General features: G+C 33.4%; 2 protein-coding genes across 2 annotated transcripts in view; both read right to left on the bottom strand.

Moving 5' to 3' along the window:
- The window catches only part of LOC149796993 (uncharacterized), an 88,420-nt gene extending 75,530 nt beyond the window's left edge, over nt 1-12,890 (bottom strand). Inside the window, exons 1-16 of the mRNA XM_089960683.1 lie at nt 12,702-12,890; nt 12,100-12,200; nt 10,974-11,102; nt 10,304-10,486; nt 9,877-9,989; nt 9,288-9,417; nt 7,820-8,021; nt 7,429-7,529; nt 6,680-6,805; nt 6,234-6,416; nt 5,574-5,686; nt 5,184-5,313; nt 4,308-4,509; nt 3,099-3,199; nt 2,669-2,797; nt 2,131-2,313 (exon numbers count right to left, since the gene is read on the bottom strand). Of these exons, the coding sequence (XP_089816809.1) occupies nt 2,131-2,313; nt 2,669-2,797; nt 3,099-3,199; nt 4,308-4,509; nt 5,184-5,313; nt 5,574-5,686; nt 6,234-6,416; nt 6,680-6,805; nt 7,429-7,529; nt 7,820-8,021; nt 9,288-9,417; nt 9,877-9,989; nt 10,304-10,486; nt 10,974-11,102; nt 12,100-12,200; nt 12,702-12,808 (2,233 nt within the window). The 5' untranslated portion in view covers nt 12,809-12,890. The remainder of the gene's footprint in view (nt 1-2,130; nt 2,314-2,668; nt 2,798-3,098; nt 3,200-4,307; nt 4,510-5,183; nt 5,314-5,573; nt 5,687-6,233; nt 6,417-6,679; nt 6,806-7,428; nt 7,530-7,819; nt 8,022-9,287; nt 9,418-9,876; nt 9,990-10,303; nt 10,487-10,973; nt 11,103-12,099; nt 12,201-12,701) is intronic.
- Nucleotides 12,891-14,463: 1,573 nt separating this feature from the next.
- LOC149796992 (uncharacterized) overlaps nt 14,464-27,696 on the bottom strand; it is a 60,240-nt gene continuing 47,007 nt past the window's right edge. Inside the window, exons 14-29 of the mRNA XM_089960682.1 lie at nt 24,957-25,057; nt 23,833-23,961; nt 23,163-23,345; nt 22,740-22,852; nt 22,151-22,280; nt 20,711-20,912; nt 20,320-20,420; nt 19,571-19,696; nt 19,125-19,307; nt 18,465-18,577; nt 18,075-18,204; nt 17,199-17,400; nt 15,990-16,090; nt 15,561-15,689; nt 15,032-15,214; nt 14,464-14,630 (exon numbers count right to left, since the gene is read on the bottom strand). Coding sequence (XP_089816808.1) covers nt 14,464-14,630; nt 15,032-15,214; nt 15,561-15,689; nt 15,990-16,090; nt 17,199-17,400; nt 18,075-18,204; nt 18,465-18,577; nt 19,125-19,307; nt 19,571-19,696; nt 20,320-20,420; nt 20,711-20,912; nt 22,151-22,280; nt 22,740-22,852; nt 23,163-23,345; nt 23,833-23,961; nt 24,957-25,057 — 2,293 coding nt within the window. The remainder of the gene's footprint in view (nt 14,631-15,031; nt 15,215-15,560; nt 15,690-15,989; nt 16,091-17,198; nt 17,401-18,074; nt 18,205-18,464; nt 18,578-19,124; nt 19,308-19,570; nt 19,697-20,319; nt 20,421-20,710; nt 20,913-22,150; nt 22,281-22,739; nt 22,853-23,162; nt 23,346-23,832; nt 23,962-24,956; nt 25,058-27,696) is intronic.

Below are 27,696 nucleotides of genomic sequence, written 5' to 3'. Positions count from 1 at the left end.
GGAACATGAAACAAATGTATACGTCAACAAAAATAAGAAGATAAATACGCAATGCTTCTGAAGGACGATTGGTTATGAACTTGTCAGAGAAAATCTATCCCTGTATCAGGGATGCATTACAAATAATATTGCAAGAAATATATTGAAAGCATATAATGTGTTAGAACGTGCTGATAAAATAATAATATTTATTTATTTTGTATAAGCAAAGATTAATTTTTCTAATCGGTATACTATTTTCTTCTATTATAGATATATTATCAAATAGACTAAGAAGGACATTTATTCACCAGTGTTGATAATACTATATACTATGTGAATAATGAGTTCTTCTGAAGATAGTGTTGAATGTTTACTGACGTCAAGGATAATTGTGAAGAATGTGGAGATTAACATATAAATGCGAAGATCACAAGTGTTAACCACTTACCACAACTCGCTGTAAAAGACAGAAAGAGAAACAAAAGTAAAATGTATTTATTCCACGATTAAAGAGATCGCAGTATATAAAAAGAAACTCTGATTGATTCGTTGATTAGAAATACTCTTCTAGAACTGATCACCGATATATAGTACTATTTTGTTCGGGCGTTATGAAATGTAATAAGAGATGAAAATGAGACGGTTTAGCATACCGACTGCCCCACATATCTAACAACATCCATACATTCGGCAAGCTTTAAATATCTTTACGATATTTGTTTTTATATTCCAGGTTAGGTTCATTTCTGTGTGATTAAATCTTCTTGCCTCAACCTCAATTTCTTTTACTAAACATATTTTTAATTTAACGGATGATTTCGGTCTATGCAACGAATATGGGAAAGAAATTATATTTGCTTCCAAGCAAACCTTGGCTTAATAAATATTACATCGAAGTTGGATACTACTCCAGCTTTGATCAGCGATACTCAATTTTTGAAATTAAAATGTCATTTGCCAGGCTTTAAAGTTGATGTGCCCAGCCTACGTAATGAAAAATATACTTCTCGAAAAAAATCATGATGATTTCTTATTTGAAGTAAATAATGCATGATTGTGATTGTTTATATGTTCTTCTGGGGCTTTTGTTTATTTTTCCTGAAAGATTAATTTTCATGAACTGGGGATAGCAGAATTCGGTAAATACAATACTGACCTTTTATAGACATACTAAGTTTAGCCCCGATTGAAGTTCCATTATGGCTTTTCACGAATTCATTGGGTGTCTGTCCCTCAGTGCAGTTGTTTGGTACCATAGAGGCATACTTCCCATCTGATGATATTGCCTGAAGGTTCAAATACATTGATATTTGCTTCTAGATATTTGCAGAAAACGAATTCCATTTTTGAATACACGCTTAAATGTATTTGCGTTTAATTGAATATAATGATATTTCGACATTCAAAATATTATTCAACACCAAAGAATATCAATTAATAAAAACTGTAATACATCACAACGTTCATTGTAACCAGATATTCGAAACCTCTTATCTTAGAGAGATTAGTCTGTCAATACATATGTATAACGTAGGCTTAGATTTGTCTCCAGCAAAGCATAACTGGGCCGGTAGAATGCATTATTCTGTATTTGTACACAACCTAGATACAATCATAATTGAAGGTATACATACAAAGCATGAAAATCTGTAAGTGTTGATATTGTCCACATCTGGATCGGAATTGTACACCATCACGTATGCGTGGGTGCGAACTATAGATGCTATGCAAAACACAGAGCCGCTTGCTGAAATAACGTATAGAAAATAAGCATAAATATTTGCGGATTCTTGAAATTTTAAACCGAAGTTTTTTATGAAACTTTAATGATGGAGGGCTAAATGCCTCGGCAAAATATTTGTTTTGCTTGTGATTTTAAAGGCGAGCTTAATATCGTTCAGTATTTCAGGCGTGAAGAATATTTAGTCCATTATTTATAAGAAATAGAATGCAGAATATAGAAGAAGAATGGTTGAGAACTATTACTTCTTGAAGTTCAATTTAATTTAACTATACCCTATTATGTGAAACATCTGACACAAAAATTCAACAGATGTGTTTCATAAATGACCAGCTAGTCTGTAATTGCTAAATTTTGGTCTCGATTAATCAAGTAGTTTTTAAGTAGAAACATTTCATTTGACTCACCAGAATAGGCCATGACTTGATTGCAGGTAGTGTAATTAAAGTTCATGGTTTTGTTATCGTTGCATACTTTCCACTCGTCATTACTGGTCTGACATTTGATACTTCCGTCAGATCCATAATATATGTAATCATAATTTCCTCTGATGGCATCTGGACAATTCTGTTTTACATCGGATTCAAACCCTGGTAGAAGTACAAGTTATAAGTTATAAAAGACATCCAAACTACCTGATAATACCTAGTTGCAAATAATGTATTCATTTACTAAGAATGAAGAAGAAAGATACTTGAGTAAAATGGCCTACCTTTGGGATCCTTAGGACAAAGTTTCTTACTGTTGCGGTTAACGTTTCGAAATAGTACGTGACTGTACAAGCATTACAACATTACGTTATTATTGCCAAGTGAAAGAGAAATTAAACAAATATGCATAGCATCGGACAATATATCTTAATCTTGCACCCTGTTGTAATATGCTTCTATTCATAACACATTTCCCAAAAGAAAACCAAGCAAACACGTTAAAGATCTCACGTACCTGATTTGATAAGAACATGGAATTGTTCCATTGGCTCTATGTTGTTCAGATTGCAAAGAGTTGTAGCATTCGCTATAGGGGTACTTGTCGACAAGTAAACTCTCTCTTGACCGACTAAAGGTTCTTGTGCTAAAGGCAAAAGAAATATGTGACATTACACACATACCAGTACAATGTAATATTATAATTGACACTTATATCAGACATATATTCGTGTTAATTATTGTGATGCCGTATATTTTTCATCAGGGAACAAGCAGGCATAAATATTACTGACAGCTGTAAGAATTATCTTTTTGGAAAACAGCAGAGCACATAGACAATACTGGGAGACTAACATTGATTTCTGACACACGAACTACTATAATTTTATCTTGTACGAATGATTTAGATCCCAGCAAAGATGTGATCCCCGCTCTTTTTAACTTACCATGCAGGAGATAATACATGTAAGACTTGGCACTCATTCTTGTAAATTTCATGCATAGGTAGCCATAGTATTGGACAGGTCCGCTTATTGTCTCCATAAGTCTGCAAACACAATCCATATTTAATGTAAATGAAAACAAAAGATAGTTGCTGCGAAGCCTTTAACTCTCGTCACCAATAGCAATTATATTAATCAATCACATTCGTATGTATTTTTGTAATATTTATTCGTGGAAAGATATTACTAATTGTTTCTTTATACGATACCATAAAATACTGGATTTTCTAATACAAATAATCTTGTTAATTCACTGTAGTGCCCGTCAATAGATATCACAACATTAAGATCAAGAAAACTTGGATTTATTTAAAGACGCCTCCAGTGCCTAGTGGCAAGTATGGTATTTCTGCATGAAATCGACCTAAGGTTAAATCCAACAATCAGGAATTCCTTTATTTTCTTCATTGTTCCTTTCAGTATATGTTTTCCCTTGAGTTAGAAAAGAGAATTAAGTTTCAACGTATAATTCTGTGCGAATGTACACATAAACAAATCTGGACATAACAGGTAAACCACTGACATTATCTTGAGGTTACGTCATGCTACTTCAGTCTGTTATACATATTACCAGCCAATAGGTTCTAGAATAAAAGGCTAATTTTGTTGCTCCGAGTGAATAAAGAATTGACGTTTACTCGTGGAGTTTACAAAGTCGATGAATCTACCCGAGTCACTCAGAACAAAGCAATATCTTCTATTTTCATATAACCCGATCATCTTAAGTATTCGTATTATTTCTCTCGGTGATAAGAATCATTGTATCATTCTGCAAAAATGTAAAAGAGTTTCAATGTTTTGGATCGTCTGAGTCACCAACATCGCGTCAAGATTGCATACCAAAAACGCCTTTTGTTTCTAGATGCAATGTTTCGTGAAACGATTATTATATAAGAATACTTGACAGCCCAATAACACTAAAATGTTTTTATCAATGATCTTGCCAATGTCAACTACTGTCAATTTAGGAAACACATTTTTCGTTTCCAATAATATGGGGCAAGAATCGTTGATAATAATCTTCAGTTAAATGCACCCATGTAAGCTGATTTAATTCGGTTATCCACTTTTTATTTGACATTAAGGCTTCTGTGAATCATTGAAGGCATGGATACTTTTCAGAGGAAACATATGAACATCACAATTACTCACCTGTACAAAAGAAATCCCTGAGATGTAAACATAGTACTATCAAGGCACTCCCAGTCCGACACTTTATGGCCAAAGGCCGTAAATGTCCAGCCAGACATGGTTTTCTCCGAATTGGTAATATTTCCCTTTGTACTATCCCGCCAAACTGAGTTCTTAAACACGTCAGGTAGTTCACACACAGTGCTAGTGGAGGGACTTTCCCCTAGGAATACAAATATGTCTACCTCTGAGAGACTTCATTCATATGTTAGCGTTATGGAAGCAAACATTTTCAACAAATAGTTAAGACATTCTACAAAACAAAACGCTTCGTTCACAATGAAATAATACTTGCAATAAGATGTTAAAAACCAGGAATATTAGCAATTTAGTTTGTATATAGACATTGAAATGTTGTTCATATTCCTAAATATTGATACAATGATATTAATTGACATTACAAAAATACAAACTTGTTGAAGAGACGATCATAACTCAGATTTATGCCAGCCTTTATGTACAAACTGTCCAGATAAAACAATGAAAAATGATTAGTGTTTTGAAAAGAGCGTGTCTCAGTTTATCTTTTTAATTATTAGTTTCATTTGTATACAACTTGCAGAATTGGGAAGCCGCTGTATCACTTACTGCAGGTATCTGAAAAAGAAGAAAATGCAGTTCATGACTTAGTCGTCCCAACATCATTCAATAGTAATTTATAATAAATCATGCTTAACTGATTTATTGAATAGGAAAATATATATATAGAGCATTGTCTGTGACATGATATTAATGATTTGACACTCCAATTTGTGCAAGAAAAGTGTAAGAAGTAAGACTATGAACATTGGTGACAAGGCAGATATGATGTGTGAATATGATAAAACCATTTCACACCGTATGCGGTCATGGTCACTTTGGCTCCAATATCCGATCCATTGTGATTCTGCGCAAAAGAGGTTGGAGTCTGTCCCTCGGTGCAGTTCCTCGGAACCATCGTTGCAAAGCTGCCGTTACTTGAAATAGCCTTTATAGGAAATAGTACACATCATTAATATGACAAGTTAAGTGGCTGGAACAAGTTAACTTTAAGATAATCCCTGAAAATGTACTAATAAAGTAATTGACGTGCCGTTTCAGGTTTGAAAAGAAAATATTTTTCAGGTGGTTGATTTACTATCGTTAAGAAACTAACGGACACAAATTAGTCTATTAGATCTCAGCAAGAAAACAGTTTAAAATACGCAAAATACACATATTTGATTCGTGTAATATGTAAATACTTACAAAACAAGAAAATTGGTATGTGTTGACATTATCGACGTTGCTGTCATTATTGTACACTACAAGATAGGTGTACGTTTTCCTCACAGCTACTACACACCATACATGTCCACTCCCTGAAATATTTATTACAAAATATATATCTGCTCCTAAAAAACTTATGAAAATCAATTAAGACAACAATGCTTCTCAATACCAAGAACAAATCTACAATGCAAGTTTTAATAACTTATTATATGTTTATTAAACTTTAGAAACTCTTATTAAATCATTCATCTTTTTGGTCGTATCATACTCCTTACATGTTTTGGTAACATTACTATTGATAAAGTTTATCATTCAAGTTCAACAGATCAAAGGTATAATATTTAAATTGGAATTTCATAATATGTTAACTAATTTTGCATTTTTAACAATTGGTTTCATTCCTTTAAAATAGTTTTATGAGAACAAAATCTTCCTGTTCGTCATGGGTAACGTGTCTTTTTTATAAAATGCGTAGATAAATGAAGGAATTGTATTGTACACAAGATATAAAAGTCTTTTGCATAGTATTTAGCAATTCATTTTATCTGCATCTGCATAACTATAGATATATATCCGATTGACAAATGGAAGCACACGTGTGATTCTTAACCATAGCAAGTTGTCCCTGACACTTACTTGAAAAGGCCATCATTTGTGAACAAAGTGAGTAGTTGAATGTCATCGTCTTGTTATCTATACAGACGTTCCACATGGCATGGGATCCTGCACAGGCTTGAGTTCCATCTGCCCCGATGTACTTATAGTCAAACATACCACGGATTGGATCCGGACAATCTTGTTTGGCGGACTCCTCAAAACCTGTACATGCGAACTTATATGTCAATTATGCGAGGTTTTGTGCTGCTTTAAGCTTAGGATATGTACAGTTCACAAGTACATGAGGACCTCTTTCATTCAAACTAATTTAGAATGACGCACATTCGATATAAATTATAAAATCAAATGTTTAGATTCGACTTTATTCATCTGCATTTTTGGTCATCCAGTGAAAATGTTTTCCTTTTGTATGCCAGTTTATGGAGAGAGAGAGAGAGAGAGAGAAGAAGAAGAAGAAGAAGCACCTGATTTAATAAGAACATGGAATTGTTCTGCAGGCTCTATATTGCTGGTCTGGCAAATACTTTCAATATCCAGGGAGTCATTGCTTGATATATGGATCCTTTCCCCACCGACATAATCATTTTCTCCTTTAAAAGAAATATTGTCGTTTCAGTAGACTGATGAACTAATTTCGTGCAATGTTTTCCTTAGACCATTTATCATCTATAAGCTCTAAATGTGCGCTAGTTTTGCGCGGTTTCCCTCTCATTCATTCGCTAAAAGAACAAAGAACCTTTTCAAAAAGACACACATAGCGACACATTCGATGTTCATTCCAAGTGGATACAAATAAGATGGACTATTTTTAACATGTGACACATATGCATCACAGACATAAACCACATATATGAATGTGTTCGTAGGAATCAAAATACATGTATAACGAAGAAACACCAAACGAAAATCACTAAACTCAAAATCGTACAATTGTTAATGGTCAAGACTAAATAATTAAAACGATCTTTCAAACTGACCAGGTACATTGCTATTATCTTTACATCAATAATTATACCCGATTTCAAAAACGCGTTGAAAACTAAAGGAGTAGTTAATTACACAACACGATATCCTATGATCAGACACATATGCATTGGTGTGAATATAGACATAATGTATATCCAATACATCCCATGCAAGATCTGAATGAAACATTTTTCTGACAAAGATAAAACATCAAGATGACTTCCTGCTCATAACAATTAAAACTTACCATGGACCATGTAATAATAATAGGACACGTCCGTTATCTTAGTCAGTTTCATACACATGTAAGCGTAGTAGGGAACATTTCCACTTATTGAGTCCTCTGACCTGTACAGAAAGGAAGATTTATTCAGCATTAGCTATACAAAAATAATATTAACTTCTCTCCAAATTATGTTCCATAAGAACAACTTTAGATTTTCGTGGTATTCTAGGATGAAGGGTTTAAAACGGTTGTCGATGTTGGTACAAGCGTAACCTGATGAGAACTTCAAATATCTTACTGACAACATAGTTTCTTTAACAATATACGTAGCATTTCAGGAGCAATTGCACTGAACTAAATGTGGATAAACAATACTAAAGCTATTGGAGTATTAGAGAAAAAATAAACTTACTTAAAAAGGAGATAACCCTGTGTATCGAACATGTAGGATTTCCAGCACTTCCAGTTACTGACGTTGTGTCCCTGAGCCCTCATTGTCCAGCCTCGCATTTCGTTATTGGTAAATGTGATGTCACCCTTGGTACTGTCCCTCCACAGGCTGTTGCTAAATACCGCTGGTAAATCACATGTAGCATCAGACCCAATAGTCGATGCTGTGCAAAAGGAATATTACGAAATTTAGTAGACATTCATAACGTATTAATTCCAATTACAATCCTTCATCGTTTAGGAAAACAAGTACTGAACGTTTGTGGTTTTTTTTTCTCTGATATTGATGATGTAAATATATAAATATTTACTACATAAAATAGCAGCTTCCATATGCTTTGACATCTTTAAGATTGTTCGATCATAACGACTTAATGTCGTCCTTCGACCATTATAATTTGTTCCCCAATTTTAGGCCTAAAAACGATTCAAGATGGTAATTATTTTTAAGGAAATAGCCAATAAAATAAATTACTTACCGCAGGTGACTGCAAAATTAAAAACAAAAACATATTATAAATAAATGCACCTCAATGTAAGCTAATGCTACATTAATGCTGGTATCATCGATGAAGATTAAATTACAGAATGTGCCATGCTTATTACCGTACAAAAAAACTGATAGCACAACAAACCCGACTGCTGTGTCTGTATATATATATATATATATATATATATATATATATATATATATATATACATATATATATCTTTATATATATATATATATATATATATATATATATATATATATATATATATATATATATATATATATATATATATATATATAAGGACACTATAATCCCATTCCCTTTTTGAGCATGCGAAACATAGCTCACTTTATCTTATCACACGAGAAGCGACTGCACAAATTCTTTTACCGAAGTGAAGCTTATTGACATCAGATATTACAAGGCGCCGGTAATTGAGATATGCAAACTTATATGTTGTACAAACATTTCTGGAATTATACTAAACAGTTCTTAACAGTGCTTTGGACAAAATTAGAGATGTATATGTTATAACGTGTGTCTTTCAGAGCATGTTACAAAAATAATAAATATCATATAGTTCTATGTATTCCTGACTCCATGCAAAATATAAAGAAATATAATTTGTAGAAAACAAAAATTATTAATATGTACAGTGAAATTCGTCAGCATTATGCGTAAATATTAATTACAACTTTTCGGCAAAGAAATGTATTTTGCATGGAAATGAAACATCCGCAACATGCTCGAAGTGAGATTATCCAGTGGGGATTTGAATAATGAGTAAGCAGATGAGACTAGCAGTACGGCCATCAGTCACATGGTACTAAATCGTGTTTCGAAAGACATTAATGTCTTCGTAGATGCATCATTGTTTAACCGATAAATATGCAGATGGAAATGAGCAAAATGATTTGAATATAAATAGCGTATTACCATTTGCCGTCATCGTTACTTTCGCGCCGATTTCTGTACCGTTGTGAAGTATCGCAAACATGTATGGTGTTTGATTCTCAGAGCAGTTTCCAGGAGACATTGATGCCGCAGTGCCATTAGACGAAATAGCCTGGAAGAATACGTTGTTGAAAAGGTTTCTGGCTTTATTGTCATTTTAACTATAATCAAAGAATCAGATCGAAACATTTCCTTGCATCAATCTAACATGCTAACAGGAAAGGAATGGAAATACATTTTCCTATAATAAGAAATACGCAAATAATAAACTCATTCAATTAATGACGTCTAGGACCTTTATAGGCATTCAAAAATTAAGTAGGTTAAATGTATGCTAACATAATATGATGGACGATAGGATAGAGATTTAAACAAATTTACTAACAGAAATATATCGACTACCAGAAGACAGGAACAATAAGAAAAGCAGTTCAGAATTCGTCTAAAGTAGTTCCGTTTGCACTTACAACAAACATATCTATTCTGAACTACAACAACAAACACTTTGCCTCTGATTAACACATAACATTGCTATTATCAGTCAAATACAGCATACTGAGAACTTACTTACCATGCATGTAAACCTGTAAGTATTTATGTTGTCTACGGTGGCATCATTGTTGTACACCATGACGTAAGTATGTGCATTCGTGATTGACGCAACACATGATACCGACCCATTATCTGAAAGAAATAAAATTGAGTTCCCACAATAGAATGCATTATTGCATTTTCGTGTATGTGAAATATGTAGATAAACAATTTTGGAAAACGGTTTCGCTTTCTTTAAGCTGTCATCTCGTTTGAATATTATTGTTCTTGCTGTCATCATGTTTCATATTTAATTCTATGTTACCTAACGTTTCTCATAGGATGGAAGGAAACAGCTCTGAGAGCATGAAATTATATAAGAATCACTGCAATAAATATTTATTTAAATAATATTTCAGAATCTTGTGTTCGTTGGGTTCTAACAAAAGTCACTCCTTGTCCCTTACATGAGTAGGCCATTATTGTTGAACATTTGGTGTAATCGAAGGTCATGGTCTTGTTGTCGGTACATACATCCCATCTGTCATGCGACATAGCACATGACGTTTTTCCATCGGGTGCCTGGTGAACGTAATCGAAGATACCCCTAATTGGATTCGGACATGTTTGTTTCGCCTCTGACAGATGCCCTGCAATTCAAAAGGAAGTTGCAAACAAATGATCGAGACTTTCAAAATCACCCATCACAGTTCTGGTATCTTTTCAGACAGATATCTGTATAGAAAATATAACAGGACGTATGAGCGTCTAATACCAGGATAACGAAACTGCAATTAACCTATTCATCCAGGCATGTTTCATTTCACCTCTAACAGATGGCCATTAGTTACAAAAGATAGGAGGTATAAGAACTCTACTTAAATGTTACTTCGGCTGCTTAGAACAGGAAAATATAAGACCTGTAAGTTAGAGGTATAAATAAATCAAACCTGTTAATGTAATGTATTATATCAATTTGTGTGATGCATAATAGAAACAATATCTTAAATTGCTCTTTTAAATATGTTACTTGAACAATCCATATGGCATATAGATTTGCACATTCTTTTTAAATACTATAAAAAAACAAAATCAATTCAGTAGATGACTAATGCTAGATGTGGAAACTGATATTACCGGACTTGACGATGACGTGGAACTGTTCAGGAGGTTCTATATTTCTTTCATTACATACAGCAGATACATTTTCAAGTGAAGCATTTTCTGTCACCAACACTCTTTCCTGGCCTGTTTGGGCTGTTTGGGCTGCAGTTACATAATACATATATGCGATAGATGGCAGAAGATAATCTAGTTTCTAACTTTAATTTCCCACATAAACGTAACTTATATTTAGAAGAAATAATTTTGGCTATATTTTCATCTAAGCAAATAAGAAGACACAAGTTCTAAATAACATGAAAAGTTACTAATTTAGAAGACTGTTCTATGTAGGTGAAAATCCAAACAAAATACGAAAGTGTCTGAACGTGCCAACAATATTTACACCCAGTGTAATAAACAACAAAAGTGGTAACTTCCTTATTTCGTTGGTGCAGATAGTACCATTGATCCTTCGATCGTTTGTGAGACATTGCCATTTAAACATTATTGAAGTCCTTGTCAACCAGCAAGCACTGAAATCTATTTGGTACGTGTCTTATCCCTAGTAATATTACCAACAGTCCCTGAGTTGTGTGGAACAATTTGTATCTCTTAAAGTGGAACTGTTGATCAATTTAATTCAATCACATACAAGCCATAGAGACACCATGCGTCCCGAAAAAAACTGGTACAGTAATGGAGAAATCGTACGTTCAGATGACGCGTAGTTTATGAAACTCGTTGAACAATGCTATATTCGCTGCAAGCAGCTCATGCCCAATACTACTATTGGACTCTTTTCATAAATTTCAAATCCAATGTCCACTCATTGTTTATTATGCTGGTTTGGAATATTATTTTCTTTTCATTTGCTTTTGTGCAAGGGCTAATCAAGTAGTTAGAGAAATATCTAATTCGTCCTTAGAACGGATGTCTTTTAAGAACGTCTTTCGTTTTGCTGTTTAAATAAGTACAGGTTTCTTCATTTCCAAAGATCACATTCATTCTTTTTGCTACTTAATCATCGAATGACACATCATTTATTAAATACACATTACACGTCTTCCATGACATCATTAAGTTTAAGAAATATATCAGAAAAAAGAAAGAATCATATTTAGAAATACCTAATATTGATTATGCAAAAAACGGAACTTACCATTCAGTAGATAATATAAATATGAGTAGTTAGTTATCTTTGTGAGTTTCATACAGAGATAAGCGTATAAAGGAACCGTGCCGCTGATAGAATCAGAGAGTCTGAAACAAAACATAATTGTGAATCTCGACATGAGAAATCTGCTGATCAATGCTGAACAGAAATGTAGTTTGGAAATAATAGCATTTGGACTCACCACTGTCTATTCCTAGAGATCGTGTTCATTGTATTGGTATATACTAATATCTAATTTAGGGATGATTAATAGTGGAATGAGGAATTATTGAATTGTTTATAAACTAGATATTTGTATGTAGTAATGTAGTTATAGAGGCAAGTAATCGAAATCACGAACACATTTACATTACTGTACATACTGATTTTCTATTAATATACGTTAAATATTTATTCACCACATTTCCTACAACTATGAGGTACTGAGAACAATTATGGTACCACAACGACGACAAAGAAATTTCCGTTGAATAGATATATAAACAATAAATTGTCAGATATAAATGACAACGTAATTCATTTGGAATGTTGAAAGACTGATATGCATACATATATGCAAAAGGCAAATAAGTTCGATTCCCAAATACCTGAACAAGAGATAGCCAGTTGTGTTGAAGTCACTACTGTCAAAGCATTTCCAGTTGGATACAGAATGCCCGAATGCCGTTATGGACCATCCTGACATTATATTCATGCTAAAGTTTATCTCCCCCTTGGTACTATCTATCCATGTCGAGTTTATGAACACGTTGTCGAATTGGCAGCTGGCACCCAACGATGATGCTGCAGGAACATAAAACGAATTTATTCGTCAACAAAAATAAGAAGATAAATACGCAATGCTTTTGAAGGACGATTGGTTATGAACTTGTCAGAGAAAATCTATCCCTGTATCAGGGATGCATTACAAATAATATTGCATGAAATATATTGAAAGCATATAATGTGTTAGAACGTGCTGTTCAAATAATAATATTTATTTATTTTGTATAACCAAAGATTAATTTTTCTAATCGGTATACTATTTTCTTCTATTATAGATATATTATCAAATAGACTAAGAAGGACATTTATTCACCAGTGTTGATAATACTATATACTACGTGAATAATGAGTTCTTCTGAAGATAGTGTTGAATGTTTACTGGCGTCAAGGATAATTGTGAAGAATGTGGAGATTAACATATAAATGCGAAGATCACAAGTGTTAACCACTTACCACAACTCGCTGTAAAAGACAGAAAGAGAAACAAAAGTAAAATATATTTATTCCACGAGTAAAGAGATCGCATTATATAAAAAGAAACTCTAATTGATTGTTTGATTACAAATATTCTTCTAGAACTGTTCACCGATATGTAGTACTATTTTGTTCGGGCGTTATGAAATGTAATAAGAGATGAAAATGAGACGGTTTAGCATACCGACTGCCCCACATATCTAACAACATCCATACATTCGGCAAGCTTTAAATATCTTTACGATATTTGTTTTTATATTCCAGGTTAGGTTCATTTCTGTGTGATTAAATCTTCTTGCCTCAACCGCAATTTCTTTTACTAAACATATTTTTAATTTAACGGATGATTTCGGTCTATGCAACGAATATGGGAAAGAAATTATATTTGCTTCCAAGCAAACCTTGGCTTAATAAATATTACATCGAAGTTGGATACTACTCCAGCTTTGATCAGCGTACTCAAGTTTTGAAATTAAAATGTCATTTACCAGGCTTTAAAGTTGATGTGCCCAGCCTACGTAATGAAAAATATACTTATCGAAGAAAATCATGATGATTTCTTATTTGAAGTAAATAATGCATGATTGTGATTGTTTATATGTTCTTCTGGGGCTTTTGTTTATTTTTCCTGAAAGATTAATTTTCATGAACTGGGGATAGCAAAATTCGGTAAATACAATACTGACCTTTTATAGACATATTAAGTTTAGCCCCGATTGAAGTTCCATTATGGCTTTTCACGAATTCATTGGGTGTCTGTCCCTCAGTGCAGTTGTTTGGTACCATAGAGGCATACTTCCCATCTGATGATATTGCCTGAAGGTTCAAATACATTGATATTTGCTTCTAGATATTTGCAGAAAACGAATTCCATTTTTGAATACACGCTTAAATGTATTTGCGTTTAATTGAATATAATGATATTTCGACATTCAAAATATTATTCAACACCAAAGAATATCAATTAATAAAAACTGTAATACATCACAACGTTCATTGTAACCAGATATTCGAAACCTCTTATCTTAGAGAGATTAGTCGGTCAATACATACGTATAACGTAGGCTTAGATTTGTCTCCAGCAAAGCATAACTGGGCCGGTAGAATGCATTATTCTGTATTTGTACACAACCTAGATACAATCATAATTGAAGGTATACATACAAAGCATGAAAATCTGTAAGTGTTGATATTGTCCACATCTGGATCGGAATTGTACACCATCACGTATGCGTGGGTGCGAACTATAGATGCTACGCAAAACACAGAGCCGCTTGCTGAAATAACGTAAAGAAAATAAGCATAAATATTTGCGGATTCTTGAAATTTTAAACCGAAGTTTTTTATGAAGCTTTAATGATGGAGGGCTAAATGCCTGGGCAAAATATCTGTTTTGCTTGTGATTTTAATGGCGAGCTTAATATCGTTCAGTATTTCAGGCGTGAAGAATATTTAGTCCATTATTTATAAGAAATAGAATGCAGAATATAGAAGAAGAATGGTTGAGAACTATTACTTCTTGAAGTTCAATTTAATTTAACTATACCCTATTATGTGAAACATCTGACACAAATATTCAACAGATGTGTTTCATAAATGACCAGCTAGTGTGTAATTGCTAAATTTTGGTCTCGATTAATCAAGTAGTTTTTAAGTAGAAACATTTCATTTGACTCACCAGAATAGGCCATGACTTGATTGCAGGTAGTGTAATTAAAGTTCATGGTTTTGTTATCGTTGCATACTTTCCACTCGTCATTACTGGTCTGACATTTGATACTTCCGTCAGATCCATAATATATGTAATCATAATTTCCTCTGATGGCATCTGGACAATTCTGTTTTACATCGGATTCAAACCCTGGTAGAAGTACAAGTTATAAGTTATCCAAACTACCTGATAATACCTAGTTGCAAATAATGTATTCATTTACTAAGAATGAAGAAGAAAGATACTTGAGTAAAATGGCCTACCTTTGGGATCCTTAGGACAAAGTTTCTTACTGTTGCGGTTAACGTTTCGAAATAGTACGTGACTATACAAGCATTACAACATTACGTTATTATTGCCAAGTGAAAGAGAAATTAAACAAATATGCATAGCATCGGACAATAGATCTTAATCTTGCACCCTGTCGTAATATGCTTCTATTCATAACACATTTCCCAAAAGAAAACCAAGCAAACACGTTAAAGATCTCACGTACCTGATTTGATAAGAACATGGAATTGTTCCATTGGCTCTATGTTGTTCAGATTGCAAAGAGTTGTAGCATTGGCTATAGGGGCACTTGTCGACAAGTAAACTCTCTCCTGACCAACTAAAGGTTCTTGTGCTAAAGGCAAAAGAAAAAATGTGACATTACACACATACTAGTACAATGTAATATTATAACTGACACTTATATCAGACATATATTCGTGTTAATTATTGTGATGCCGTATATCTTTTATCAGGGAACAAGCAGGCATAAATATTACTGACAGGTATAAGAATTATCTTTTTGGAAAACAGCAGAGCACATAGACAATACTGGGAGACTAACATTGATTTCTGACACACGAACTATAATTTGTATCTTGTACAAATGATTTAGATCCCAGCCAAGAAGTGATCCCCGCTCTTTTTAACTTACCATGCAGGAGATAATACATGTAAGACTTGGCACTCATTCTTGTAAATTTCATGCATAGGTAGCCATAGTATTGGACAGGTCCGCTTATTGTCTCCATAAGTCTGCAAACACAATCCATATTTAATGTAAATGAAAACAAAAGATAGTTGCTGCGAAGCCTTTAACTCTCGTCACCAATAGCAATTATATTAATCAATCACATTCGTATGTATTTTTGTAATATTTATTCGTGGAAAGATATTACTAATTGTTTCTTTATACGATACCATAAAATACTGGATTTTCTAATACAAATAATCTTGTTAATTCACTGTAGTGCCCGTCAATAGATATCACAAAATTAAGATCAAGAAAACTTGGATTTATTTAAAGACGCCTCCAGTGCCTAGTGGCAAGTATGGTATTTCTGCATGAAATCGACCTAAGGTTAAATCCAACAATCAGGAATTCCTTTATTTTCTTCATTGCTCCTTTCAGTATATGTTTTCCCTTGAGTTAGGAAAGAGAATTAAGTTTCAACGTATAATTCTGTGCGAATGTACACAAAAACAAATCTGGACATAACAGGTAAACCACTAACATTATCTTGAGGTTACGTCATGCTACTTCACTCTGTTATACATATTACCAGCCAATAGGTTCTAGAATAAAAGGCTAATTTTGTTGCTCCGAGTGAATAAAGAATTGACGTTTACTCGTGGAGTTTACAAAGTCGATGAATCTACCCGAGTCACTCAGAGCAAGGCAATATCTTCTATTTTCATATAACCCGATCATCTTAAGTACTCGTTTTATTTCTCTCGGTGATAAGAATCATTGTATCATTCTGCAAAAATGTAAAAGAGTTTCATTGTTTTGGATCGTCTGAGTCACCAACATCGCGTCAAGATTGCATACCAAAAACGCCTTTTGTTTCTAGATGCAATGTTTCGTGAAACGATTATTATATAAGAATACTTGACAGCCCAATAACACTAAAATGTTTTTATCAATGATCTTGCCAATGTCAACTACTGTCAATTTAGGAAACACATCTTTCGTTTCCAATAATATGGGGCAAGAATCGTTGATAATAATCTTCAGTTAAATGCACCCATGTAAGCTGATTTAATTCGGTTATCCACTTTTTATTTGACATTAAGGCTTCTGTGAATCATTGAAGGCATGGATACTTTTCAGAGGAAACATATGAACATCACAATTACTCACCTGTACAAAAGAAATCCCTGAGATGTAAACATAGTACTATCAAGGCACTCCCAGTCCGATACTTTATGGCCAAAGGCCGTAAATGTCCAGCCAGACATGGTTTTCTCCGAATTGGTAATATTTCCCTTTGTACTATCCCGCCAAACTGAGTTCTTAAACACGTCAGGTAGTTCACACACAGTGCTAGTGGAGGGACTTTCCCCTGGGAATACAAATATGTCTACCTCTGAGAGACTTCATTCATATGTTAGCGTTATGAAAGCAAACATTTTCAACAAATAGTTAAGACATTCTACGAAACAAGACGCTTCGTTCACAATGAAATAATACTTGCAATAAGATGTTAAACCCCAGGAATATTAGCAATTTAGTTTGTATATAGACATTGAAATGTTGTTCATATTCCTAAATATTGATACAATGACATTAATTGATATTACAAAGATACAAACTTGTTGAAGAGACGATCATAACTCAGATTTATGCCAGCCTTTATGTACAAACTGTCCAGATAAAACAATGAAAAATGATTAGTGTTTTGAAAAGAGCGTGTCTCAGTTTCTCTTTTTAATTATTAGTTTTATTTGTATACAACTTGCAGAATTGGGAAGCCCCTGTATCACTTACTGCAGGTATCTGAAAAAGAAGAAAATGCAGTTCATGACTTAGTCGTCCCAACATCATTCAATAGTAATTTATAATAAATCATGCTTAACTGATTTATTGAATAGGAAAATATATATATAGAGCATTGTCTGTGACATGATATTAATGATTTGACACTCCAATTTGTGCAAGAAAAGTGTAAGAAGTAAGACTATGAACATTGGTGACAAGGCAGATATGATGAGTGAATATGATAAAACCATTTCACACCGTATGCGGTCATGGTCACTTTGGCTCCAATATCCGATCCATTGTGATTCTGCGCAAAAGAGGTTGGAGTCTGTCCCTCGGTGCAGTTCCTCGGAACCATCGTTGCAAAGCTGCCGTTACTTGAAATAGCCTTTATAGGAAATAGTACACATCATTAATATGACAAGTTAAGTGGCTGGAACAAGTTAACTTTAAGATAATCCCTGAAAATGTACTAATAAAGTAATTGACGTGCCGTTTCAGGTTTGAAAAGAAAATATTTTTCAGGTGGTTGATTTACTATCGTTAAGAAACTAACGGACACAAATTAGTCTATTAGATCTCAGCAAGAAAACAGTTTAAAATACGCAAAATACACATATTTGATTCGTGTAATATGTAAATACTTACAAAACAAGAAAATTGGTATGTGTTGACATTATCGACGTTGCTGTCATTATTGTACACTACAAGATAGGTGTACGTTTTCCTCACAGCTACTACACACCATACATGTCCACTCCCTGAAATATTTATTACAAAATATATATCTGCTCCTAAAAAACTTATGAAAATCAATTAAGACAACAATGCTTCTCAATACCAAGAACAAATCTACAATGCAAGTTTTAATAACTTTTTTTATGATTATTAAACTTTAGAAACTCTTATTAAATCATTCATCGTTTTGGTCGTATCATACTCCTTATATGTTTTGGTAACATTACTATTGATAAAGTTTATCATTCAAGTTCAACAAATCAAAGGTATAATATTTAAATTGGAATTTCATAATATGTTAACTAATTTTGCATTTTTAACAATTGGTTTCATTCCTTTAAAATAGTTTTATGAGAACAAAATCTTCCTGTTCGTCATGGGTAACGTGTCTTTTTTATAAAATGCGTAGATAAATGAAGGAATTGTATTGTACACAAGATATAAAAGTCTTTTGCATAGTATTTAGCAATTCATTTTATCTGCATCTGCATAACTATAGATATATATCCGATTGACAAATGGAAGCACACGTGTGATTCTTAACCATAGCAAGTTGTCCCTGACACTTACTTGAAAAGGCCATCATTTGTGAACAAAGTGAGTAGTTGAATGTCATCGTCTTGTTATCTATACAGACGTTCCACATGGCATGGGATCCTGCACAGGCTTGAGTTCCATCTGCCCCGATGTACTTATAGTCAAACATACCACGGATTGGATCCGGACAATCTTGTTTGGCGGACTCCTCAAAACCTGTACATGCGAACTTATATGTCAATTATGCGAGGTTTTGTGCTGCTTTAAGCTTAGGATATGTACAGTTCACAAGTACATGAGGACCTCTTTCATTCAAACTAATTTAGAATGACGCACATTCGATATAAATTATAAAATCAAATGTTTAGATTCGACTTTATTCATCTGCATTTTTGGTCATCCAGTGAAAATGTTTTCCTTTTGTATGCCAGTTTATGGAGAGAGAGAGAGAGAGAGAGAAGAAGAAGAAGAAGAAGCACCTGATTTAATAAGAACATGGAATTGTTCTGCAGGCTCTATATTGCTGGTCTGGCAAATACTTTCAATATCCAGGGAGTCATTGCTTGATATATGGATCCTTTCCCCACCGACATAATCATTTTCTCCTTTAAAAGAAATATTGTCGTTTCAGTAGACTGATGAACTAATTTCGTGCAATGTTTTCCTTAGACCATTTATCATCTATAAGCTCTAAATGTGCGCTAGTTTTGCGCGGTTTCCCTCTCATTCATTCGCTAAAAGAACAAAGAACCTTTTCAAAAAGACACACATAGCGACACATTCGATGTTCATTCCAAGTGGATACAAATAAGATGGACTATTTTTAACATGTGACACATATGCATCGCAGACATAAACCACATATATGAATGTGTTCGTAGGAATCAAAATACATGTATAACGAAGAAACACCAAGCGAAAATCACTAAACTCAAAATCGTACAATTGTTAATGGTCAAGACTAAATAATTAAAACGATCTTTCAAGCTGACCAGGTACATTGCTATTATCTTTACATCAATAATTATACCCGATTTCAAGAACGCGTTGAAAACTAAAGGAGTAGTTAATTACACAACACGATATCCTATGATCAGACACATATGCATTGGTGTGAATATAGACATAATGTATATCCAATACATCACATGCAAGATTTGAATGAAACATTTTTCTGACAAAGATAAAACATCAAGATGACTTTCTGCTCATAACAATTAAAACTTACCATGGACCATGTAATAATAATAGGACACGTCCGTTATCTTAGTCAGTTTCATACACATGTAAGCGTAGTAGGGAACATTTCCACTTATTGAGTCCTCTGACCTGTACAGAAAGGAAGATTTATTCAGCATTAGCTATACAAAAATAATATTAACTTCTCTCCAAATTATGTTCCATAAGAACAACTTTAGATTTTCGTGGTATTCTAGGATGAAGGGTTTAAAACGGTTGTCGATGTTGGTACAAGCGTAACCTGATGAGAACTTCAAATATCTTACTGACAACATAGTTTCTTTAACAATATACGTAGCATTTCAGGAGCAATTGTACTGAACTAAATGTGGATAAACAATACTAAAGCTATTGGAGTATTAGAGAAAAAATAAACTTACTTAAAAAGGAGATAACCCTGTGTATCGAACATGTAGGATTTCCAGCACTTCCAGTTACTGACGTTGTGTCCCTGAGCCCTCATTGTCCAGCCTCGCATTTCGTTATTGGTAAATGTGATGTCACCCTTGGTACTGTCCCTCCACAGGCTGTTGCTAAATACCGCTGGTAAATCACATGTAGCATCAGACCCAATAGTCGATGCTGTACAAAAGAAATATTACGAAATTTAGTAGACATTGATAACGTATTAATCCCAATTACAATCCTTCATCGTTTAGGAAAACAAGTACTGAACGTTTGTGGGTTTTTTTTCCTCTGATATTGATGATGTAAATATATAAATATTTACTACATAAAATAGCAGCTTCCATATGCTTTGACATCTTTAAGATTGTTCGATCATAACGACTTAATGTCGTCCTTCGACCATTATAATTTGTTCCCCAATTTTAGGCCTAAAAACGATTCAAGATGGTAATTATTTTTAAGGAAATAGCCAATAAAATTAATTACTTACCGCAGGTGACTGCAAAATTAAAAACAAAAATATATTATAAATAAATGCACCTTAATGTAAGCTAATGCTACATTAATGCTGGTATCATCGATGAAGATTAAATTATTACCGTACAAAAAAACTGATAGCACAACAAACCCGACTGCTGTGTCTGTATATATATATATATATATATATATATATATATATATATAGATATATATATATATATATATATATATATATATATATATATATATATATATATATATATATATATATATATATATATATATATATATATATAAGGACACTATAATCCCATTCCTTTTTTAGCATGCGAAATATAGCTCACTTTATCCTATCACACGAGAAGCGACTGCACAAATTCTTTTACCGAAGTGAAGCTTATTGACATCAGATATTACAAGGCGCCGGTAGTTGAGATATGCAAACTTATATGTTGTACAAACATTTCTGGAATTATACTAAACAGTTCTTAACAGTGCTTTGGACAAAACTAGAGATGCATATGTTATAACGTGTGTCTTTCAGAGCATGTTACAAAAATAATAAATATCATATAGTTCTATGTATTCCTGACTCCATGCAAAATATAAAGAAATATAATTTGTAGAAAACAAAAATTATTAATAAGTACAGTGAAATTCGTCAGCATTATGCGTAAATATTAATTACAACTTTTCGGCAAAGAAATGTATTTTGCATGGAAGTGAAACATCCGCAACATGCTCGAAGTGAGATTATCCAGTGGGGATTTGAATAATGAGTAAGCAGATGAGACTAGCAGTACGGCCATCAGTCACATGGTACTAAATCCTGTTTCGAAAGACATTAATGTCTTCGTAGATGCATCACTGTTTAACCGATAAATATGCAGATGGAAATGAGCAAAATGATTTGAATATAAATAGCGTATTACCATTTGCCGTCATCGTTACTTTCGCGCCGATTTCTGTACCGTTGTGAAGTATCGCAAACATGTATGGTGTTTGATTCTCAGAGCAGTTTCCAGGAGACATTGATGCCGCAGTGCCATTAGACGAAATAGCCTGAAAGAATACATTGTTGAAAAGGTTTCTGGCTTTATTGTCATTTTAACTAATATCAAAGAATCAGATCGAAACATTTCCTTGCATCAATCTAACATGCTAACAGGAAAGGAATGGAAATACATTTTCCTATAATAAGAAATACACAAATAATAAACTCATTCAATTAATGACGTCTAGGACCTTTATAGGCATTCAAAAATTAAGTAGGTTAAATGTATGCTAACATAATATGATGGACGATAGGATAGAGATTTAAACAAATTTACTAACAGAATTATATCGACTACCAGAAGACAGGAACAATAAGAAAAGCAGTTCAGAATTCGTCTAAAGTAGTTCCGTTTGCACTTACAACAAACATATCTATTCTGAACTACAACAAGAAACACTTTGCCTCTGATTAACACATAACATTGCTATTATCAGTCAAATACAGCATACTGAGAACTTACTTACCATGCATGTAAACCTGTAAGTATTTATGTTGTCTACGGTGGCATCATTGTTGTACACCATGACGTAAGTATGTGCATTCGTGATTGACGCAACACATGATACCGACCCATTATCTGAAAGAAATAAAATTGAGTTCCCACAATAGAATGCATCATTGCATTTTCGTGTATGTGAAATATGTAAACAATTTTGGAAAATGGTTTCGCTTTCTTTAAGCTGTCATCTCGTTTGAATATTATTGTTCTTGCTGTCATCATGTTTCATATTTAATTCTATGTTACCTAACGTTTCTCATAGGATGGAAGGAAACAGCTCTGAGAGCATGAAATTATATAAGAATCACTGCAATAAATATTTATTTAAATAATATTTCAGAATCTTGTGTTCGTTGGGTTCTAACAAAAGTCACTCCTTGTCCCTTACATGAGTAGGCCATTATTGTTGAACATTTGGTGTAATCGAAGGTCATGGTCTTGTTGTCGGTACATACATCCCATCTGTCATGCGACATAGCACATGACGTTTTTCCATCGGGTGCCTGGTGAACGTAATCGAAGATACCCCTAATTGGATTCGGACATGTTTGTTTAGCCTCTGACAGATGCCCTGCAATTCAAAAGGAAGTTGCAAACAAATGATCGATACTTTCAATATCACCCATCACAGTTCTGGTATCTTTTCAGACAGATATCTGTCTAGAAAATATAACAGGACGCATGAGCGTCTAATACCAGGATAACGAAACTGCAATTAACCTATTCATCCAGGCATGTTTCATTTCACCTCTAACAGATGGCCATTAGTTACAAAAGATAGGAGGTATAAGAACTCTACTTAAATGTTACTTCGGCTGCTTAGAACAGGAAAATATAAGACCTGTAAGTTAGAGGTATAAATAAATCAAACCTGTTAATGTAATGTATTATATCAATTTGTGTGATGCATAATAGAAACAATATCTTAAATTGCTCTTTTAAATATGTTACTTGAACAATCCATATGGCATATAGATTTGCACATTCTTTTTAAATACTATAAAAAAACAAAATCAATTCAGTAGATGACTAATGCTAGATGTGGAAACTGATATTACCGGACTTGACGATGACGTGGAACTGTTCAGGAGGTTCTATATTTCTTTCATTACATACAGCAGATACATTTTCAAGTGAAGCATTTTCTGTCACCAACACTCTTTCCTGGCCTGTTTGGGCTGTTTGGGCTGCAGTTACATAATACATATATGCGATAGATGGCAGAAGATAATCTAGTTTCTAACTTTAATTTCCCACATAAACGTAACTTATATTTAGAAGAAATAATTTTGGCTATATTTTCATCTAAGCAAATAAGAAGACATAAGTTCTAAATAACATGAAAAGTTACTAATTTAGAAGACTGTTCTATGTAGGTGAAAATCCAAACAAAATACGAAAGTGTCTGAACGTGCCAACAATATTTACACCCAGTGTAATAAACAACAAAAGTGGTAACTTCCTTATTTCGTTGGTGCAGATAGTACCATTGATCCTTCGATCGTTTGTGAGACATTGCCATTTAAACATTATTGAAGTCCCTGTCAACCAGCAAACACTGAAATCTATTTGGTACGTGTCTTATCCCTAGTAATATTACCAACAGTCCCTGAGTTGTGTGGAACAATTTGTATCTCTTAAAGTGGAACTGTTGATCAATTTAATTCAATCACATACAAGCCATAGAGACACCATGCGTCCCGACAAAAACTGGTACAGTAATGGAGAAATCGTACGTTCAGATGACGTGTAGTTTATGAAACTCGTTGAACAATGCTATATTCGCTGCAAGCAGCTCATGCCCAATACTACTATTGGACTCTTTTCATAAATTTCAAATCCAATGTCCACTCATTGTTTATTATGCTGGTTTGGAATATTATTTTCTTTTCATTTGCTTTTGTGCAAGGGCTAATCAAGTAGTTAGAGAAATATCTAATTCATCCTTAGAACGGATGTCTTTTAAGAACGTCTTTGGTTTTGCTGTTTAAATAAGTACAGGCTTCTTCATTTCCAAACATCACATTCATTCTTTTTGCTACTTAATCATCGAATGACACATTATTTATTAAATACACATTACACGTCTTCCATGACATCATTAAATTTAACAAATATATCAGAAAAAAAAGAATCATATTTAGAAATACCTAATATTGATTATGCAAAAAACGGAACTTACCATTCAGTAGATAATATAAATATGAGTAGTTAGTTATCTTTGTGAGTTTCATACAGAGATAAGCGTATAAAGGAACCGTGCCGCTGATAGAATCAGAGAGTCTGAAACAAAACATAATTGTGAATCTCGACATGAGAAATCTGCTGATCAATACTGAACAGAAATGTAGTTTGGAAATAATAGCATTTGGACTCACCACTGTCTATTCCTAGAGATCGTGTTCATTGTATTGGTATATACTAATATCTAATTTAGGGATGATTATTAGTGGAATGAGGAATTATTGAATTGTTTATAAACTAGATATTTGTATGTAGTAATGTAGTTATAGAGGCAAGTAATCGAAATCACGAACACATTTACATTACTGTACATACTGATTTTCTATTAATATACGTTAAATATTTATTCACCACATTTCCTACAACTATGAGGTACTGAGAACAATTATGGTACCACAACGACGACAAAGAAATTTCCGTTGAATAGATATATAAACAATAAATTGTCAGATATAAATGACAACGTAATTCATTTGGAATGTTGAAAGACTGATATGCATACATATATGCAAAAGGCAAATAAGTTCGATTCCCAAATACCTGAACAAGAGATAGCCAGTTGTGTTGAAGTCACTACTGTCAAAGCATTTCCAGTTGGATACAGAATGCCCGAATGCCGTTATGGACCATCCTGACATTATATTCATGCTAAAGGTTATCTCCCCCTTGGTACTATCCATCCATGTCGAGTTTATGAACACGTTGTCGAATTGGCAGCTGTCAGCCAACGATGATGCTGCAGGAACATAAAACGAATTTATTCGTCAACAAAAATAAGAAGATAAATACGCAATGCTTTTGAAGGACGATTGGTTATGAACTTGTCAGAGAAAATCTATCCCTGTATCAGGGATGCATTACAAATAATATTGCATGAAATATATTGAAAGCATATAATGTGTTAGAACGTGCTGATAAAATAATAATATTTATTTATTTTGTATAACCAAAGATTAATTTTTCTAATCGGTATACTATTTTCTTCTATTATAGATATATTTTCAAATAGACTAAGAAGGACATTTATTCACCAGTGTTGATAATACTATATACTATGTGAATAATGAGTTCTTCTGAAGATAGTGTTGAATGTTTACTGACGTCAAGGATAATTGTGAAGAATGTGGAGATTAACATATAAATGCGAAGATCACAAGTGTTAACCACTTACCACAACTCGCTGTAAAAGACAGAAAGAGAAACAAAAGTAAAATATATTTATTCCACGAGTAAAGAGATCGCATTATATAAAAAGAAACTCTAATTGATTGTTTGATTACAAATATTCTTCTAGAACTGTTCACCGATATATAGTACTATTTTGTTCGGGCGTTATGAAAAATAATAAGAGATGAAAATGAGACGGTTTAGCATACCGACTGTCCCACATATCTAACAACATCCATACATTCGGCAAGCTTTAAATATCTTTACGATATTTGTTTTTATATTCCAGGTTAGGTTCATTTCTGTGTGATTAAATCTTCTTGCCTCAACCGCAATTTCTTTTACTAAACATATTTTTAATTTAACGGATGATTTCGGTCTATGCAACGAATATGGGAAAGAAATTATATTTGCTTCCAAGCAAACCTTGGCTTAATAAATATTACATTGAAGTTGGATACTACTCCAGCTTTGATCAGCGTACTCAAGTTTTGAAATTAAAATGTCATTTGCCAGGCTTTAAAGTTGATGTGCCCAGCCTACGTAATGAAAAATATACTTCTCGAAGAAAATCAGGATGATTTCTTATTTGAAGTAAATAATGCATGGTTGTGATTGTTTATATGTTCTTCTGGGGCTTTTGTTTATTTTTCCTGAAAGATTAATTTTCATGAACTGGGGATAGCAAAATTCGGTAAATACAATACTGACCTTTTATAGACATACTAAGTTTAGCCCCGATTGAAGTTCCATTATGGCTTTTCACGAATTCATTGGGTGTCTGTCCCTCAGTGCAGTTGTTTGGTACCATAGAGGCATACTTCCCATCAGATGATATTGCCTGAAGGTTCAAATACATTGATATTTGCTTCTAGATATTTGCAGAAAACGAATTCCATTTTTGAATACACGCTTAAATGTATTTGCGTTTAATTGAATATAATGATATTTCGACATTCAAAATATTATTCAACACCAAAGAATATCAATTAATAAAAACTGTAATACATCACAACGTTCATTGTAACCAGATATTCGAAACCTCTTATCTTAGAGAGATTAGTCGGTCAATACATACGTATAACGTAGGCTTAGATTTGTCTCCAGCAAAGCATAACTGGGCCGGTAGAATGCATTATTCTGTATTTGTACACAACCTAGATACAATCATAATTGAAGGTATACATACAAAGCATGAAAATCTGTAAGTGTTGATATTGTCCACATCTGGATCGGAATTGTACACCATCACGTATGCGTGGGTGCGAACTATAGATGCTACGCAAAACACAGAGCCGCTTGCTGAAATAACGTAAAGAAAATAAGCATAAATATTTGCGGATTCTTGAAATTTTAAACCGAAGTTTTTTATGAAACTTTAATGATGGAGGGCTAAATGCCTGGGCAAAATATTTGTTTCGCTTGTGATTTTAATGGCGAGCTTAATATCGTTCAGTATTTCAGGCGTGAAGAATATTTAGTCCATTATTTATAAGAAATAGAATGCAGAA

The sequence above is a fragment of the Sinohyriopsis cumingii genome, chromosome 6, assembly GCF_028554795.1.
Source record: "Sinohyriopsis cumingii isolate HCF-2022 chromosome 6, ASM2855479v2, whole genome shotgun sequence".
NCBI lineage: Eukaryota > Metazoa > Mollusca > Bivalvia > Unionida > Unionidae > Sinohyriopsis > Sinohyriopsis cumingii.
Note: the sequence above shows the minus strand (reverse complement) of the source record. Positions and strands in the feature narration are given on the sequence as shown.